Source organism: Oncorhynchus clarkii, chromosome 11, assembly GCF_045791955.1.
Source record: "Oncorhynchus clarkii lewisi isolate Uvic-CL-2024 chromosome 11, UVic_Ocla_1.0, whole genome shotgun sequence".
Lineage (NCBI taxonomy): Eukaryota > Metazoa > Chordata > Actinopteri > Salmoniformes > Salmonidae > Oncorhynchus > Oncorhynchus clarkii.
This window is the reverse complement of record NC_092157.1, coordinates 22,862,377-22,883,227: the sequence shown is the minus strand read 5'-3', so window position 1 is coordinate 22,883,227 and position 20,851 is coordinate 22,862,377. Positions and strand designations below refer to the sequence as shown.

At 42.1% G+C, this 20,851-nt stretch overlaps 1 protein-coding gene across 2 annotated transcripts in view; it reads left to right on the top strand.

Moving 5' to 3' along the window:
• The window catches only part of LOC139420375 (dihydropyrimidine dehydrogenase a, tandem duplicate 1), a 217,468-nt gene that overhangs the window by 27,260 nt on the left and 169,357 nt on the right, over positions 1 to 20,851 (top strand). For both annotated transcript variants that reach the window (XM_071170409.1, XM_071170410.1), the window contains exon 3: positions 11,364 to 11,446. In XM_071170409.1, coding sequence (XP_071026510.1) covers positions 11,364 to 11,446 — 83 coding nt within the window. The remainder of the gene's footprint in view (positions 1 to 11,363; positions 11,447 to 20,851) is intronic.

Sequence of the window (20,851 nt, the reverse complement as noted above, 5' to 3'; positions counted from 1 at the left end):
CATTACCACTCCACCATGTCTTCCTGTCATGGCTTTTACTCCATCAGTACAGATACCAACACATCTTGACCACCAAAGTCCATTTGATGTCACAAAGCTGTCCAGTACTTTAAAAATATCCTCTCATGTTGTCCTGGTTTCCAGTGGTTTGCAGAAGAGGACGTTTTCCTTAATTGACCCCCCCCCCGATAAACGTAACGGACGTATACCAGGAGCTGTACCAGGCCCGCCATGTCTGTTGACTCATCCAGCTGTAATGCATAGAATTCACTGGCTTGTATGCAAAACAGTAATTGTTTCAAAACTTATCCTGTCAGGTCACTGATGCGTCGTGAAACAGTGTTGTTTGATGGAGGCATTATCTGTATAGTTCTTTTGGGCCTTTTCCCCCAGAAATGTCCCAGCCCTATCCGTGGTAGCAGGAAGAATTAAGTCCTCCACAATAGTATGGGGCTTGCCTGACGTAGCCACTTAGTAGCTCACCATATAAGACGCTTCTAGCCCCTTCTTATTAATACTATCTGTTGCTTATATACATGTCTGAATTCTCGCTCAAAAAACTCCTGTGGCTTATTTTTCAAATTGGCATGTTTTGTTTCTAAATGTCTACGCAAGAGTGAAGGTTTCATTGAGTTGTGAGATAGTACTTTTGCACATATAACACACAGTGGCTGAGGAAAGGCACTACTCCCAATGTAAGTGAACCCCAAATCAATGTAGTTCTCATCATATTTGCACCTCTTCAATGGTCCAATGTCCCTGTCTGTTCGGTGCTTTCCCGGGTCATGGGGCAGTAGATCTTTGGCTGCATCAGATTCACAACTGGCAGTGTCCAGGTGAGCTGGGCTAGCAACAAATGTAGAATTTCTGACGCTAGCATTGGATGTGCTCGTGAAAGCAGAGCAACTTGTGTCGTCGACTGGTGCAGGTGTAGTACTGCTGGTAGTAGCAGTACTACCAGTAGAGCTGGTATGTGTCTCAATGGACACAGTTCTTACTTTCTTTTAACTATTTATCAATTTTCGAGCAAACGGAATGAGCAGCAGCTACGTTTGGCTACATACGGACTGTTAGTGGAATTCCCGTGAGAAGGTAACGATTAATGTGATTGGATGTTAATTATTTGACTAGGCTACCTGTATTTGACATTGTGTTGTTATTTCGCTGAACTCTAGATGGTTTAATTTAATTTTGGCAGTGAAATGAGGTTACTCAGGCGAGGAAAAAACCTCACCCAAAATGTGAAAAAAAAAATATATGTAGATATTATTTTTATTTTTTAAATGTGAATCACATTTTCATTTGGCCTACCCCTAACGGCATTGCGCGTACCTCCCCTATATGACTGTTATAGCCTCGCTACTGTATATAGCCTCGCTACTGTCATTTTTCACTGTCTTTTTACTGTTATTTTTATTTCTTTACTTACCTATTGTTCACCTAATACCTTTTTTGCACAATTGGTTAGAGCCTGTAAGTAAGCATTTCACTGTAAGGTCTGTTGTATTCGGCGCACGTGACAAATAGACTTTGACTTGATGCACTTCTTCTGACCAGAGCCCGATGGGTTCCTGGTCAAAAGCAATGCACTATACATGGAATAGGGTGTAATTTGAGACCCACCCATTATTTAGAGGTGGATCTATAAAGATCCTTCATCCATATAGCGTCCTAATGTATAGCTAGGATATTGAGGGATGCAAGTTTATGTCAGTAAAGGGGATCTTTGAAGGGGTTCCCTACCTATTTGCGGTGTAATAGCCACCTTACTAGTCAAATCAAATTTATTTATATAGCCCTTCGTACATCAGCTGATATCTCAAAGTGCTGTACAGAGTCCCAGCCTAAAACAGCAAGCAATGCAGGTGTAGAAGCACGGTGGCTAGGAAAAACTCCCTAGAAAGGCCAAAACCTAGGAAGAAACCTAGAGAGGAACCAGGCTATGTGGGGTGGCCAGTCCTCTTCTGGCTGTGCCGGGTGGAGATTATAACAGAACATGGTCAAGATGTTCAAATGTTCATAAATGACCAGCATGGTCGAATAATAATAAGGCAGAACAGTTGAAACTGGAGCAGCAGCACAGTCAGGTGGACTGGGGACAGCAAGGAGTCATCATGTCAAGTATTCCTGGGGCATGGTCCTAGGGCTCAGGTCCTCCTAGAGAGAGAAAGAAAGAGAGAATTAGAGAGAGCATATGTGGGATGGCCAGTCCTCTTCTGGCTGTGCCGGGTGGAGATTATAACAGAACATGGCCAAGATGTTCAAATGTTCATAAATGACCAGCATGGTCGAATAATAATAAGGCAGAACAGTTGAAAGAAACTGGAGCAGCAGCACGGCCAGGTGGACTGGTGACAGCAAGGAGTCATCATGTCAGGTAGTCCTGGGGCATGGTCCTAGGGCTCAGGTCCTCCGAGAGAGAGAAAGAGAGAATTAGAGAACGCACACTTAAATTCACACAGTACACCGAATAGGACAGGAGAAGTACTCCAGATATAACAAACTGACCCTAGCCCCCCGACACATAAACTACTGCAGCATAAATACTGGAGGCTGAGACAGGAGGGGTCAGGAGACACTGTGGCCCCATCCGAGGACACCCCCGGACAGGGCCAAACAGGAAGGATATAACCCCACCCACTTTGCCAAAGCACAGCCCCCACACCACTAGAGGGATATCTTCAACCACCAACTTACCATCCTGAGACAAGGCTGAGTATAGCCCACAAAGACCTCCGCCACGGCACAACCCAAGGGGGGGGGGGGGGGGGCGTCAACCCAGACAGGATGACCACATCAGTGAATCAACCCACTCAGGTGACGCACCCCCTCCCCCTTGGGACAGCATGAGAGAGCCCCAGTAAGCCAGTGACTCAGCCCCTGTAATAGGGTTAGAGGCAGAGAATCCCAGTGGAAAGAGGGGAACCGGCCAGGCAGAGACAGCAAGGGCGGTTCGTTGCTCCAGAGCCTTTCCGTTCACCCTCCCACTCCTGGGCCAGACTACACTCAATCATATGACCCACTGAAGAGATGAGTCTTCAGTAGAGACTTAAAGGTTGAGACCGAGTTTGCGTCTCTGACATGGGTAGGCAGACAGTTCCATAAAAATGGAGCTCTATAGGAGAAAGCCCTGCCTCCAGCTGTTTGCTTAGAAATTCTGGGGACAATTAGGAGGCCTGCGTCTTGTGACCGTAGCGTACGTGTAGGTATGTACGGCAGGACCAAATCAGAGAGATAGGTAGGAGCAAGCCCATGTAATGCTTTGTAGGTTAGCAGTAAAACCTTGAAATCAGCCCTTGCTTTGACAGGAAGCCAGTGTAGAGAGGCTAGCACTGGAGTAATATGATCAAATATTTTGGTTCTAGTCAGGATTCTAGCAGCCGTATTTAGCACTAACTGAAGTTTATTTAGTGCTTTATCCGGGTAGCCTGAAAGTAGAGCATTGCAGTAGTCTAACCTAGAAGTGACAAAAGCATGGATTAATTTTTCTGCATCATTTTTGGACAGAAAGTTTCTGATTTTTGCAATGTTACGTAGATGGAAAAAAGCTGTCCTTGAAATGGTCTTGATATGTTCTTCAAAAGAGAGATCAGGGTCCAGAGTAACGCCGAGGTCCTTCACAGTTTTATTTGAGACGACTGTACAACCATTAAGATTAATTGTCAGATTCAACAGAAGATCTCTTTGTTTCTTGGGACCTAGAACAAGCATCTCTGTTTTGTCCGAGTTTAAAAGTAGAACGTTTGCAGCCATCCACTTCCTTATGTCTGAAACACATTCTTCTAGCAAGGGCAATTTTGGGGCTTCACCATGTTTCATTGAAATGTACAGCTGTGTGTCATCCGCATAGCAGTGAAAGTTAACATTATGTTTTCGAATAACATCCCCAAGAGGTAAAATATACAGTGAAAACAATAGTGGTCCTAAAACGGAACCTTGAGGAACACCGAAATTTACAGTTGATTTGTCAGAGGACAAACCATTCACAGAGACAAACTGATATCTTTCCGACAGATAAGATCTAAACCAGGCCAGAACTTGTCCATGTAGACCAATTTGGGTTTCCAATCTCTCCAAAAGAATGTGGTGATCGATGGTATCAAAAGCAGCACTAAGGTCTAGGAGCACGAGGACAGATGCAGAGCCTCGGTCCGATGCCATTAAAATGTAATTTACCACCTTCACAAGTGCCATCTCAGTGCTATGATGGGGTCTAAAACCAGACTGAAGCATTTCGTATACATTGTTTGTCTTCAGGAAGGCAGTGAGTTGTTGCGCAACAGCCTTTTCTAAATTTTTTGAGAGGAATGGAAGATTCGATATAGGCCGATAGTTTTTTATATTTTCTGGGTCAAGGTTTGGCTTTTTCAAGAGAGGCTTTATTACTGCCACTTTTAGTGAGTTTGGTACACATCCGGTGGATAGAGAGCCGTTTATTATGTTCAACATAGGAGGGCCAAGCACAGGAAGCAGCTCTTTCAGTAGTTTAGTTGGAATAGGGTCCAGTATGCAGCTTGAAGGTTTAGAGGCCATGATTATTTTCATCATTGTGTCAAGAGATATAGTACTAAAACACTTGAGCGTCTCTCTTGATCCTAGGTCCTGGCAGAGTTGTGCAGACTCAGGACAACTGAGCTTTGAAGGAATACGCAGATTTAAGGAGGAGTCCGAAATTTGCTTTCTAATAATCATAATCTTTTCCTCAAAGAAGTTCATGAATTTATCACTGCTAAAGTGAAAGTCATCCTCTCTTGGGGAATGCTGCTTTTTAGTTAGCTTTGCGACAGTATCAAAAAGGAATTTCGGATTGTTCTTATTTTCCTCAATTAAGTTAGAAAAATAGGATGATCGAGCAGCAGTAAGGGCTACTGCACAGTACTGTCTTTCCAAGCTAGTCGGTAGTCGGAAGACTTCCAGTTTGGTGTGGCGCCATTTCCGTTCCAATTTTCTGGAAGCTTGCTTCAGAGCTCTGGTATTTTCTGTGTACCAGGGAGCTAGTTTCTTATGAGAAATGTTTTTTGTTTTTAGGGGTGCAACTGCATCTAGGGTATTGCGCAAGGTTAAATTGAGTTCCTCAGTTAGGTGGTTAACTGATTTTTGTCCTCTGGCGTCCTTGGGTAAACAGAGGGAATCTGGAAGGACATCAAGGAATCTTTGTGCTGTCTGTGAATTTATAGTACGACTTTTGATGATCCTTGGTTGGGGTCTGAGCAGATTATTTGTTGCAATTGCAAACGTAATAAAATGGTGGTCCAATAGTCCAGGATTATGAGGAAAAACATTAAGATCCACAACATTTATTCCATGGGACAAAACTAGGTCTAGCGTATGACTGTGACAGTGAGTGGGTCCAGAGACATGTTGGACAAAACCCACTGAGTCGATGATGGCTCCGAAAGCCTTTTGGAGTGGGTCTGTGGACTTTTCCATGTGAATATTAAAGTCACCAAAGATTAGAATATTATCCGCTATGACTACAAGGTCCGATAGGAATTCAGGGAACTCAGTGAGGAACGCTGTATATGGCCCAGGAGGCCTGTAAACAGTAGCTATAAAAAGTGATTGAGTAGGCTGCATAGATTTCATGACTAGAAGCTCAAAAGACGAAAATGTCATTTTTTTTTTTGTAAATTGAAATTTGCTATCGTAAATGTTAGCAACACCTCCGCCTTTGCGTGATGCACGGGGGATATGGTCACTAGTGTAGCCAGGAGGTGAGGCCTCATTTAACACAGTAAATTCATCAGGCTTAAGCCATGTTTCAGTCAGGCCAATCACATCAAGATTATGATCAGTGATTAGTTCATTGACTATAATTGCCTTTGAAGTAAGGGATCTAACATTAAGTAGCCCTATTTTGAGATGTGAGGTATCCTGATCTCTTTCAATAATGACAGGAATGGAGGTGGTCTTTATCCTAGTGAGATTGCGAAGGCGAACACCGCCATGTTTAGTTTTGCTCAACCTAGGTCGAGGCACAGACACGGTCTCAATGGTGATAGCTGAGCTGACTACACTGACTGTGCTAGTGGCAGACTCCACTATGCTGGCAGGCTGGCTAACAGCCTGCTGCCTGGCCTGCACCCTATTTCATTGTGGAGCTAGAGGAGTTAGAGCCCTGTCTATGTTGGTAGATAAAATGAGAGCACCCCTCCAGCTAGGATGGAGTCCGTCACTCCTCAGCAGGTCAGGCTTGGTCCTGTTTGTGGGTGAGTCCCAGAAAGAGGGCCAATTATCTACAAATTATATATTTTGGGAGGGGCAGAAAACAGTTTTCAACCAGCGATTGAGTTGTGAGACTGCTGTAGAGCTCATCACTCCCCCTAACTGGGAGGGGGCCAGAGACAATTACTCGATGCCGACACATCTTTCTAGCTGATTTACACGCAGAAGCTATGTAGTCCACGGAGCGATACTGCAGGGCAGTCTTCCATGATATCTGGGCTTTAAGCACTCAAAGTCAGACCGATCCAGACTCACTACTATCTTTCTGCTTTGTGATACCAGTGAGTTAGGCAGAGAGAGAGTAAATGTGCTCTATCCTCCTATCCTCCTATCCTCGTAATGCTCCTCTGTGTTCTTTCTCTGGTCTGAAGACTGCTTTGGTGCCTCTCTCTCTCACTCTCATCTCTTCTCTCTCCTTCTCTTTTGTATCGGCCTCTTTTTCTTTCTCTTCTGTCGCTGTCTCCTCTCTCCTCCACACCTCTCTCTCTCTCTCTTTCTCTTTCTCCTCCACATCTCTCTTCCTCTCCTTCACATCTCTCTTTCTCTCTCTCTCTCCACACCCCTCTCTCTCTCTCTCTCCACACCCCTCTCTCTCTATCTGCTTGAGTGTCAGAAAAGGCTTCTGGGAGGTTTATTAGGCATCTGAAGGTAATTGCTTTAATGAGACACGATGAAAGCGAAGAGGGCAAAAAATCTACCATAAGTGAATCCTGTCTGGAATTCGTTAAATGTCTTAAATTGCCTTTCATAATCATCACTCAGTACCCCGGTCACAGTCAAGGTCCAATAAAAACAAGGAAAGAAAAAAAAACGAGCATATTTTTAAACGGTTATTTTCATTCCGATCGCAATCAAAGTCTTAAGGAAAGAAATGTAATCTTGGCTTCGTTTTATTTATATATATATATATATATATATATATATATATATATATATATATATATATATATATATATATATATATATATATATATATATATATATATTATTTTTTGTTGTTTTGTTGTGATATGCATAAATTAAAGGGTGATGGTTTATCTCAGACATTTTTCCAAAATGATAATTAATGCTTACAGACACTGGAATAACATTTTAGAATTAAATGAAGGTTTCTGTTAGTCTGAAAGTGAAGTTGTATTTATGTACACCAACAACAAAAAATAACACTTAAAGATACTGAGGATGTTCTGCAATACAGACAACACATGAGGCTGTCGAACGCATTTATATTGCATTGGGAACTATACAACAATATTGATCATGTACAGTATGTAAGAATGGCTGAAATTGGAAACGCATCTTTGTTTGAGAATTTGAAGCATTCAAGTTTTTTTTCAGTGACAATGATATCCAATGTCTCACCTCTTCAGGGCTAAAGCATCATAATCATAATCAGTGGTCTTTTTTGGCCAGATGTAATCTTTAACAGCAGGTCCTCTCTGCCAGGAGATGTATTGTATTCTAATCTTTACATGTGATATAATTGTCTTCTCACACAATATTATGGATGAGACCACATTAGTGCTTTTGCCAGGTTTATTTGTCACTATTGAAGGGATTTAAATTGAGTAAAACGAGGAGCAAATGCTCCACTCCATCACATTGTGATAAAAGTAAATGGGTCATGCCTCTAATAGTTCTGCAGTGTGAAGACAGATTGTTCATTAAATGCATTGCATGTCGGGGGGAAAAAAGGAGATTCATTTATATTAAGAAATATATGAAGATATCAAACCAAAAGAAATGGACTCAAATTGTTTATCGTGCTGCCTCACCTATTGTTCAGCTAATTAGTAGTTACAACTGTGTGGCGATCTCGTCGTTTTACTTCAAATAATGTGACATGTTTTATTTTGAGAGAACAGAAGAGTATACTTCATCATTGGAGCGGAAGGATTCCACATGTGGCCCACAGATTGTTGGCGATGGCCTAATGTTGATTTTGGTGTTAGTGAGAGATTAGCTGAGATGAGAGCTGAACATGACATTTTTCGACTTTTTGCGAGTGGAAATTCATCACTCATTTATCCTTTACAGATAAATCTATAAGACAGTCTCTGGTAAATGTGGACACATATTTACTGGAGCATATTTTCCATCATCACTTTAGTGATTTAATCCCTGATCTCTTCATCCTCTCAGTCCCTGGTAAGACATGCACCAGCATGGGGTGATCGACAGGGGGCACTGGGATGGAATATTGACACAGTGGACTGAGTTAAAGTGTGTGTGTGCGTGTGTGTGTGTGTGTGTCTTGGCTGGGTTAAAGCAGGTCATTGTGTTGTGAGCAGAGTGGAGCCAGTGAGTCAGATACTGTGTAAACGACTGGTTCGTTATCTCTGACTACCTCTGGATAATTACACGACACTGATCAACCTAGACATTGATTCTCTCTGCCTGATCAAATGTCAGCAGGCTGCAGCACCACATTAGGGTGGAGCACACTTTGTGTGTGTTTGCGTGCGTGTGTGTGTGAGAGAGACCGAGAGAGAGAGAGAGAGAGAGAGAGAGAACACAAAGAGGTGTGTGTGTTAGTCGGGGAGCTGTAGAGTGGTATGTATGGGGGTGGTTGTGATCGATGGGCTTTATCAGTTGAAACACACAGACCCCCCTGGTAATCCCAGCAGTGGCCCTCTCTCCCTCCCCACTTCCATCGTAGGATTAACCAGCAGATACATGGAGTATTACAACACAAGCACTACCCTGCCTAAGCCGTTCCTACCGAGGGGTGGGGGAGATTAAATGAATTATGTTAAGATTTGATGTTAATAGAAGCTCCTCGTAATTCTCTTCTCTCTTCCCTCCAAGGACCTTTTCATTCTTCTGAATGTATAATAGAACACTAAGCTTATGGCGTAAATACATTGGCCGTGACATAATTGGAATATAATATTCTCCCCTCCTAACATTTTGGAATGTGTTTTATTAGGTATATAAAGGTAGGTACTGTAGGTGTGTCTGACATTTGCATTTGAGGATTTGTTGTTTAGATAGCTCTGCCTGTGTTTTAGTGCAACTTTGAGGGGGTTGGTAGGTAGGTAGGTAGGTAGGTATGTATGTTATGGGGTTTAAAATCTTATGGTAGACATAAAGAGGGGTGGGGTCTCTCCTAATGGCCTGAGATTAATCACCGTTATCTGATATGAAAATGAATAAATCTCACAAGACAAGCTAATAGCTGTGTTCCGCTTCATATCGGAATCCCCCGAGGTCTCATAGCTAACTGGCACGTGCTGCTGCTAGAGTGGAATGAATATCTGACGAAGTTGTGGTGTGCCATACAATATGCCAGATTCAATGCCCTTTATGTAATCCACTATTCTGCTCTCATGTTGGTAGCTTGAAGGTTAACATGAGGAAAATCAATCATTATTTCCAAAAAAGGAACGATAGCTTAACTACCCTTAATATACTCAACTCTTTTGAGTTCTTCACTCAGATCTACATTTTTTTGCAGTTTCAATATTAGTACCCTCATAATGGTATGACGTTCCGATGCGTTTGTGACACGTTCACAACACCTTTGAATGAATATGGCTTATTAATGCAGTATTCCATCCCTTGCCCAGAGGACAGATTAAAAACAATAGCTTACACACATTGTTTTTGAAACATATCCTTGTCATTCAGACACGCTCAAACAACGCAAATAATGACGCATTTCCATCTCATTTTTATTTCTTTATTGTTTGAACAACGAAATGAAAGAAAACATTTGTTAATCCCATCGAATTATTGAAACACTTCGGTGTCGACATTACGAGAATTCAATTGGGAAAATCACTGACTTGCACTTTTGGTTTTCAATCATGTAAATTAGGTGTCAATAAGAATTGAAGAGCTTTCCTGATTATTAGGTGTAAAAATGCAGGCCTTCCGTATTTCGTTTTGTGCAAAGAACATAAGCGAGTTAGCGCTTGTGAACATTACCACCACAGGGCTCACGTTGTAACCAATTCCAGTAGAATCACTTTAGGGAGATGATCATTATCTTTATGGATAAAATCCCTTCCCTTCCTCCTGGTATAGGTGTATTAGTTTCACACTTTATGGATGACGCTCGAAGATTATATCGATCTTGTAATGCAGCAATAGTTTTAATAACCAACCAAGCTACAAGTCAATGGGTATTTGAATTGGATATCCTCAGGCTTTGTCTTGTAAGTAGTTTGCTGAACAAACGTAATTGCTGTAAACGGCCATGCCATCATCCAACCATTTGTACATAACTGATATACAAAATAAACATCACTCCATTTATGTAGTAAGGGCTGTCGCTCATAGAGGAGTGATGATACTGTGTACAGTATACATAGACACTACACAGTATGGTGATGTTATGTCATCTAAGAGGACAATTTAGCACTGCAAGGTCTGAGGCCACCTGACTTTCTTTGCTTTGTTATGGTACTGAATGGCAGTGGGCAGGGTTGGAGAGTTGATTGTGTTGTTCAGAATGTGTTATTAAAGACAAACATCCGGGCCTGTATGATCCAGCTCTTGAGTATGAGTAAGGGATTAGACTCTGTGGCCTGTGGTCACTGAGTGGGGTCTGAACACACACACATATACGCACACACACACTTCTTGAGAAGGAAGGGAGGGAGGGAGGGAGATTAGGCTGAGCTGAGTGGTTATCTGGCCGGTGGCGGCAGGAGGGCAGAGGTTCCTTCCTCGCTAATCGTCAGCGTGTCAATAACGTCCAGGCTTCTCTCTCTCTCTCTCTCCTTGGCTCAGTCTGTCCCCTACCCCAGGCTCATCTCCGCTCCGGAGGGGTCCCGGGGATTTGATAGGGCCGATGCCATGACAACGGCTCACCCCGACCCCAAGAGAGAGGAGGGTGATGACGTGCGGTGGTTTAAATGATCCGCTGGACCAATAACATTGCAATGTCAGTATTTGATGATTCATTCACAACAAAGTCAGGGTTTTGGAGCTAAAGTGCAATTTGCATAAAGAATACATTTGATTCTCTTTTCCTAAAAGCTTGGTGTGCTGCGATGGTATTGAAGTGGATTAAGACAGGGTATTAGCCCTACGATCAATGAAACGCATCAGACACCAAACAGACAAACAAACAAACACTCATCCTTCTCTCTCTCTCTCTCTCTCTCTCTCTCTCTCTCTCACACACGTAGAGCTGCGTGACGCTGGAGAACAATTTTGATGACATCAAACACACAACTCTGAGCGAGCGCGGAGCACTTCGGGAAGCAATGAGGTAAGGCTTCAGCCGTCGGGTCACCATGGCAACAGTCACAGATGTGGCAACGATACAGGGGGAGGAGGGGATTAAAAGTCATTCTTCATTATTGGACGAATGAGTTTATTGCCACCATTCAGCATTGTACTCTCTGAGGTATTAATTTGTCAGTGGGAGAAACCTCTTCCTTCAGAGGCTAAACTAGTGGCCGGTGGTTATTACACACACACACTGGTCACACATTACCCAATTCATATATACAGTGCCTTCAGAAAGTATTGATACACCTTTACTTATTCCACATTTTGTTGTTTTACAGCCTGAATTGAACATTAATTTAAATAATTCTCACCTATCTACACACAATATCCCATAATGACAAAGTGAAAATATGCTTTTAGACATTTTTTGCTAATTTATTGAAAATGAAATATAGAAATATCTCTTACACCACCACTGAGTCAATACTTTGAAGAAGCATCTTTGGCAGTGATTACAGCTGTGAGTCTTTCTGGGTAAGTCTCTAAGAGCTTTCCACACCTGGATTGTGCAACATTTATCCATTATTCTTTTCATATTTCTTCAATCTCTGTCTAATTGGTTGGTGATCATTGGTATACAACATTTTTAGGTCTTGCCATAGATTTTCAAGTAGATTTAAGTCAAAACTGTAACTCTGGAACATTCACTGTCTTTTTGGGAAGCAACTCCATTGTAGATTTGGGGCGGCAGCGTAGCCTAGTGGTTAGAGTGTTGGACTAGTAACCAAAAGTTTGCAAGATCGAATCCCCGAGCTGACACGGTCGTTCTGCCCCTGAACTAGGCCGTCATTGAAAATAAGAATTTGTTCTTAACTGACTTGCCTAGTAAAATTAAAGATTTGGCCTTGTATTTTAGGTCATTGTCCTGCTGAAAGGTAAATTCTTCTCCCAGTGTCTGGTGGAAAGGTTTTCGTCTAGGATTTAGCCTTCAATTGATTTTTTTATCCTGAAAAACTCCCCAGTCCATAACGATTACCGTCTTTGTGGGTAAGTCTCTAATAACATGATGCAGCCACCACTATGCTTGAAAATATGGAAAGTGCTACTCAGTAATAGGTTTTATTGGATTTGACAATTTAATTGCTTTGCCACATTTACTTTAGTGCCTTGTTGCAAACTGGATGCATGTTTTGGAATATTTTTATTCTGTATAGGGTTCCTTCTTTTCACTCTGTCAATTAGGTTTGTTTTGTGAAGTAACTACAATGTTGATCCATCCTCAATTTTCTCCTATCATTGGCCTTATGGTGAAATCCCTGAGTGGTTTCCTTCCTCTCCGGCAACTGAGTTAGGAAGAACGCCTGTGTCTTGGTAGTGACTGGGTGTAATGATACAATATCCAAAGGTAATTAATAACTCCACTATGCTCAAAAGGATTTTCAATGCTTGCTTTGTTTTTTTGTTTTTTTATTCTACCAATAGGTGCCCTTCTTTGCGAGGCATTGGAAATCCTCTCTGGTCTATGCGGTTGAATTTGTGTTTGAAACTCACTGCTCAACTGAGGGACCTTACAGATAATTGTATGTGCGGGGTATAGAGATGAGGTAGTCGTTCAAAAATCACGTTCAACACTATTATTGCACACAGAGTGAGTTGATGCAACTTATTATGTGACTTGTCAAGGACATTTTTACTCCTGGACTTATTTAGGCTTGCCATAACAAAAGGGTTGAATACATATTGACTCAAGACATTTCAGCTTTACATTGTTTATTAATTTAACTCTACTTTGTCATTATGGGGTATTGTGTAGGCCAGTGACAGAAAAATCTAACTTTTAATACATTTTAAATAAAGCGTGTAACACAACAAAATGTGGGAAAGGGGTGTGAATACTTTCTGAAGGCGTTGTATGTATTCTAAAGTCTTATCCTATATAACTACTGCTGTACACGCCTTTTCTATTCATATAATGTCCATACTCTTTATACACACCATCACAATCATATATATTTATATTCTGGACTTTGACATTGCTCATTCAGATGTTTCATAATTTCTTAATTTTTATTTTGGGGATTTGTGTGTTTTGTTGTTTTACTGTACTGTTGGAGCTAGAAACATAAGCATTTCGCTGCACCAGCGAAAACATTTGCTAGATATGTGTACGCGACCAATAAAATGTGATTTGATTTGATACACACAACTAACACACAGTCAATGTTTAATTTGTCCCACCAAAGCGCATATCCTGCGATTTGATATTAAAACACTTAAAGATGTCTAGCATAAACTCAGCAAAAAAAGAAACAGCCCTTTTTCAGAACCCTCATTCGTAAAAATCAAAATAACTTCACAGATCTTCATTGTAAAGGGTTTAAACACTGTTTCCCATGCTTGTTCAATGAACCATAAAGAATTAATGAACATGCACCTGTGGAACAGTCGTTAAGACACTAACATCTTACAGACGGTAGGCAATTAAGGTCACAGTTATGAAAACTTAGGACACTAAAGAAGCCTTTCTACTGACTCTGAAAAACACCAAAAGAAAGATGCCCAGGGTCCCTGCTCATTTGCGTGAATGTGCCTTAGGCATTCTGCAAAGAGGCATGAGGACTGCAGAAGTGGCCGGGGCAATAAATTGCAATGTCCGTACTGTGAGGAGCCTAAGACAGTGCTACAGGGAGACAGGACAGACAGCTGATCATCTTCGCAGTGGCAGACCACGTGTAACGACACCTGCACAGGATCAGTACATCCGAACATCACACCTGCGGGACAGGTAGAGGATGGCAACAACAACTGCCCGAGTTACACCAGGAACGCACAATCCCGCCATCAGTGCTCAGACTGTCCACATTAGGCTGAGAGAGGCTGGACTGAGGGCTTGTCGGCCTGTTGTAAGGCAGGTCCTCATCAGACATCACCGGCAACAACGTCGCCTATGGGCACAAACCCACCGTCGCTGGACCAGACAGGACTGGCAAAAAGTGCTCTTCACTGACGAGTTGCGGTTTTGTCTCTCCAGTGGTGATGGTCGGATTCGCGTTTATCGTCGAAGTAATGAGCGTTACACCGAGGCCTGTACTCTGGAGCGGGATCGATTTGGAGGTGGAGGGTCCGTCATGGTCTAGGGCGGTGTGTCACAGCATCATCGGAGTGAGCTTGTTGTCATTGCAGGCAATCTCAACGCTGTGCGTTACAGGGAAGACATCCTCCTCCCTCACATGGTACCCTTCCTGCAGGCTCATCCTGACATGACCCTCCAGCATGACAATGCCACCAGCCATTCTGCTCTTTCTGTGAGTGATTTCCTGCAAAACAGGAATGTCAGTGTTCTGCCATGGCCAGCGAAGAGCCCGGTTCTCAATCCCATTGAGCACCTGTTGGGGGGCGGCAGGGTAGCCTAGTGGTTAGAGCGTTGGACTAGTAACCGAAAGGTTGCAAGTTCAAATCCCAGAGCTGACAAGGTACAAATCTGTCGTTCTGCCCCTGAACAGGCAGTTAACCCACTGTTCCTAGGCCGTCATTGAAAATAAGAATTTGTTCTTAACTGACTTGCTTAGTAAAATAAAGGTAAAATAAAATAAAAATAAAAAGAGGTTGAGGGCTAGGGCCATTCCCCCCAGAAATGTCAGGGAACTTGCAGGTGCCTTGGTGGAAGAGTGGGGTAACATCTCACAGCAAGAACTGGCAAATCTGGTGCAATCCATGAGGAGGAGATGCACTGCAGTACTTAATGCTGGTGTTACTATTCACCCCCCCCCCCCCCTTTGTTCAGGGACACATTATTCAATTTCTGTTAGTCACATGTCTGTGGACCTTGTTCAATTTATTGTTGTTGAATCTTGTTGTGTTCCTACAAATATTTACACGTCAAGTTTGCTGAAAATAAATGCAGTTGACAGTGAGAGGACGTTTAATTGTTGCTCAGGATTGTTTGATGTGAGCTTGAATACAGCAATTTGTTCCAAGAATATATGTTTTATTTAAAATGCACATGGAATTCGGGGCATGCAATAAGTACATTGCTCCAGGGATGATTGAATGAAGATTTAATTTTGTCTGCTTTAGATCACTTCAGATATACACTTCTGTTTATCTGCATTCATGTTAGACAATTTAACACATTTTACATTGTAAAAAACTGGTTTTACTGATGGAAGACACTTAACATGATTATTGTAACAGTGTCTGTTTTCCATGATCTAGTTAACACAAAGAGACTGAGGGTTATGAATGCTGTTTTTACTTCTTGTGTGATCTATGCATTTTGATTTAATGTATGTTTCATTCCACACTGTAAAACCAAGTGTTTAGGATCTGAACACATAACTAAACACTTTTCTATAACACCTTTTTAAACTCGTCAAGGTATTTAGAATTTCAATGAAAACGTGTCAGTATTTAGATCGTAAACACTAGAATATGTTTATTCACTGTAACAATTTTTAAACACATGAAGATGTTTATTCAGCACAAGGTGTTTAGGTTTTAAACACTAAATACTGGGGGTGTCGTTTTAACGCTGTAGGGTGTAAGGCTGTATTTGCATATTTCCCAGCATGCCTTTTGAGTGAATGTGATAGATTGTTAGTGATAGAAGGCCTTATGAAATGTATAATATGTGGTCATAAAGGGTTTACTTTTAATTGAAACGCATTCACGTAGACAATCACTTGTTGAAGGTTTCAGGAATAGAAGTTATTGAATGCAACAACCATGTCTTAGTTATTGTCTGGTTATCCTCAACATTGTGGTCTGAAAATCCTTGCTCATGGGCCACATGAGCAGTCGACTAACAACAACACCATATGATTGAAATTATTTCTTGAATGAAATGTCCTGTTCAATTGTGCTAAAATCACATTTTATTGGTTGCACACACATACTGTATTTAGCAGATGTTATTGCGGGTGTAGCGAAATGCTTGTCTTCGCTCCAACAGTGCAGTAATATTTAACAATACACAACAATACACACATCTAAAAGTAACAGAATGGAATTGAGAAATGTAGAAAGATTAGTCTGGAGTATCAATATGTATATGTTTTTTCCCCTCATCAATCTACACACAACACCCCCATAATGACAAAATTGTTGCTAATTTATTAAATATAAAAAACGGAAATATTACATTTGCATAAGTATTCAGACCTTTTACTCAGTACTTTGTTGAAGCACCTTTGGAAGCAATTACAGCCTTGAGTCTTCTTGGGTATGATGCTAAAAGCTTGGCACACCTGTATTTGGGGAGTTTCTCCCATTCTTCTCTGCAGATCTCAAGCTCTGTCAGATTGGATGGGGAGTGTTGCTGCACAGCTATTTTCAGGTCTCTCCAGAGATGTTCGATCAGGTTTAAGTCCGGGCTTTGGCTGGGATACTCAAGGACATTCAGAGACTTGTCCCGAAGCCACTCCTGTGTTGTCTTGGCTGTGTGCTTAGCGTTGTTGTCCTATTGGAAGGTGAACCTTCACCCCAGTCTGAGGTCCTGAGTGCTCTGTTTTTCATCAAGGATCTCTCTGTACTTTGCTCCGTTCATCTTTGCCTCGATCCTGACTAGTCTCCCCAGTCCCTGTCGCTGAAAAACATCCCAACACCATGCTTCACCGACGGGATGGTGCCAGGTTTCCTCCAGACGTGACGCTTGGCATTCAGGCCAAAGAGTTCAATCTTGGTTTCGTCAGACCAGAGAATCTTGTTTCTCATGGTCTGAGAGTCTTTAGGTGCCTTTTGGCAAACTCCAAGTGGGCTGTCATGTACCTTTTTACTGAAGAGTGGCTTCAGTCTGGCCACTTTACCATGAAGGTCTGATTGGTGGAGTGCTGCAGAGAGGGTTGTCCTTCTGAAAGGTTCTCCCATCTCCACAGAGGAACTCTGGACCTCTGTCATAGTGACCATCGGGTTCTTGGTCACCTCTGACGAAGGCTCTTCTTCTCCACCAATTGCACAGTTTGGCCAGGTGGCCAGCCTAGGAAGAGTCTTGGTGGTTCCAAACATATCCCATTTAAGAATGATGTGCTCTTGGGGACCTTTTAATGCTGCAGAAATGTTTTGGTACCCTTCCCCAGATATATGCATCGACACAGTCCTGTCTCGGAGCTCTATGGACAATTCCTTTGACCTCATTAGGGTTGCACGTTTTGGGGAATATTCAGAGGTGGAAACTTTCCGTGGCAATTAACGGGAAGATATGGGAATTAACGGAAATATATGCAAATTAAAATGAATAGCATTTAAATTTAATGTTTTTTGTATTGGATATATTTACCATATCATATGGAGACAGAAACATAAACATTTTACCTTATCATGAGTAGACATAATTGCAAATGATTTAATTACGAATTGAACTTTAATTAAATGAGTTGACTCTTCACATGGGATGATTTCACTGAACAGCAAAAGAAAGGGAATAATGAATGATCCATCGCATCTCCCAAAAATGTTTTCAACATACATCTGTAAAATGATAGTCTAGAAACTTTCTCTCAGGCTTCCAAGTCTTCTCCTTGGACCTCCTCAATGTCCACCTCTTGAACATCAGACTCTGAGGCCTCATCTTCACTGTCACTTTCCAACCTTGTTGAGGATGGCCTGTTGGCAGCCTCAAATTTGTCCGGATGGCCACCAATTTTTCAAGCCTTATATTGGTCAGCCTGTTGCGTGCTTTGGTGTGTGTGTTCCCAAACAAGGACCACCTGTACTGACCTCGTCTTCTGGATGATAGTGGGGGGAACAGGCCGTGGCTGGGGTGGCTGAGGTTCTTGATTATTTTCTTGGCCTTCCTGTGACACTGGGTGCTGTAGATGTTGTGCACCCCCCTCTGGAGATCCCTGCAGTTGCGGACGGTTCAGTTGCTGTACCAGGTGGTGATATAGCCCAACAGGATGCTCTCCATGGTAAAAAGTTTGTGAGGGTTTTGGGGGGCCAAGCAAAATCTCTTCAGCCTCCTGAGGTTGAAGAGGTGCTGTTGCACCTTCTTCACCATGCTGTCTATGTGGGTGGACCATTTCAGATTGTCAGTTATGTGTACGCCGAGGAACTTAAAGCTTTCCACCTTCTTCACTGCGGCTCCGTTGATGGGGAATGGGGGCATGCTCCCTCTGCTGTCTCCTGAAATCCACAATAAGCTCCCTCATTTTGTTGAAATTGAGGGAGAGGTTATTTTCCTGGCACTACTCCAGGGCCCTTACCTCCTCCCTGTAGGCAGTCTCATCAGGCCTACCACCATTGTGTCGTCTGCAAACGACATGGGTGAATAGGGAGTACAGACAGGGGCTGAGCACGCACCCCTGTAGGGCCCCTGTGTTGAGGATCAGCGTAGTGGATGTTTGTTGCCTACCTTCACCACCTGGGGACGGCCCATCAGGAAGTCTAGGACCCAGTTGCGAAGGGAGAGGTTCAGACCCCCAAACTTAATGATGAGCTTGGAGGGATTAAAGCTGAGCTGTAGTCACTGAACAGAATTCTTATATAGGTATTCTTCTGGTCCAGATGGGATAGGGCAGTGTGCAGTGCAATGTTGATTGCATCATCCGTGGATCTATTGGGGCAGTATACACATTGCAATGGGTTTAGTGTGTTGAGTAAGGTGGAGGTGATATGATCCTTAACTAGCCTCTCAAAGCACTTCATGATGTCAGATAGTCATTTAGTTTAGTTACCTTCGAAGTTTTGGGTGCAGGAACAATGGTAGACATTTGAAGCAATTGGGGACAGGAGTAGGTATGGTGACAGACATTCCTAACACTGATCTGAATAAAAGGCATGTAAATGTCACATCAATTTCTGATGACTAAATGCAATCTAAAGAGGACGATGGGAAAGTTAACACTAATGTTTAAAATCGGAACACTTCGAAGATATAGGTGTTCTCCTCGTTAGAAACTGACTGGGAAAAAGCTGACTGTTTTAATTCTGCATTATTAATAGCAGTGTTTAAGATGGGAGCACTTTTTATGTTTTAAACACAGACATTTAGGTTATAAACGTGTCACATGTTTCATGGTTTTACAGTGCACTGTTCAGCATGCATTAGACTATGAGCTTTCACGCTATGATCAGATGGCAGGCGAGTAGAAAGCAGTGTGTTGGGAGGAGACCATCTCAGTTAATCCCCTTAGCTTCATTAAAACCAGATAGAATAGGATTAGAGAGCTGCATGTAAATGAACATAATTCCTGGAGAAATTGAAACAGCTCCGAGATAAATGTATCATCAGGGAGACACAAACATAATCAAAATAGAAATTAATTAATTTCCCTTTATGAAGAATTGCCTGTTTATTAGCCAGAATTACAACTAATCGACAATGTACCAATTGGTTGTACCAATAGTTCAGATTATCGTGTGTGTCTGTTCTCTCTCTCTCTGTACATCCCTTTTCTTTATTTCTTTCTTACTTTCTTTCACTCTCTCTCCCTCTCTCCCTTTATCTTTCTCTCAAACACACACAAAGCTGAGAAGTCATTTCAGCCAGGCAAAGCTGCCCTCCTATTTTGCATTCAGCTGATTGTGATTCCTCCTCAAAGGACCCCCTACTGAGCGGAGCAGCACAATTTGATGAAATATTCAGGTTTCCTAAAAGCTAATAATGTAGGACATCAAAGATCAATGCGGGAGCCTTCATCTGCTACTGATCAGAGGGATGTAAGGCTGTCTGTGCGGTGGTGTCCTGGTCCTTAGGACTGTGTGTGGTGTCTCTGTGCGCGCGTGTGAGGTAGACCGACTTCTGACATGTGCCTTCATTAGGCCTAGCTGAGAGAGGAGAGAAGGCCCCTTGCTCCCCTAACAAACAGGAATGCTATGAATACAACTACACAGGGACATGGCTTGCATATTAAATAAATAGGCCAACTTCTATTGTCACATTAAGTGTATACCAGAATCTCCACTTGTAGCAATATATACAGGGTAGTAATGCAGTAACTGCATAATAAGGTTGTACAAGCACAATAAGAACATGTAGCTGCATAATAAGGTTGTACAAGCACAATAAGAACATGTAGCTGCGTAATAAGGTTGTACAAGCACAATACGAACATGTAGCTGCATAATAAGGTTGTACTAGCACAATAAGAACATGTAGCTGCATAATAAGGTTGTACAAGCACAATAAGAACATGGCTAATTGCCAGTCACAGCATAGGCATATTCCATGGTTACTGCTCAGCTAACCTCTTGCTATAAATGTAATCAAATCTTATTGGTCACATACATGTGTTTAGCAGATGTAATTGCGGGTGTAGCGAAATGCTTGTGTTTCTAGCTCCAACAGTTCAGTAATATCTAACAAGTGATATCTAACAATTTCGCAAAAATACACACAAATCTAACAAATCTCAGTAAAGGAATGGGATTAAGAATATATAAATATTTGGATGAGCAATATAATGGCACAACACAGTACATTTATTTCCTTTACAGTCGTGTCATA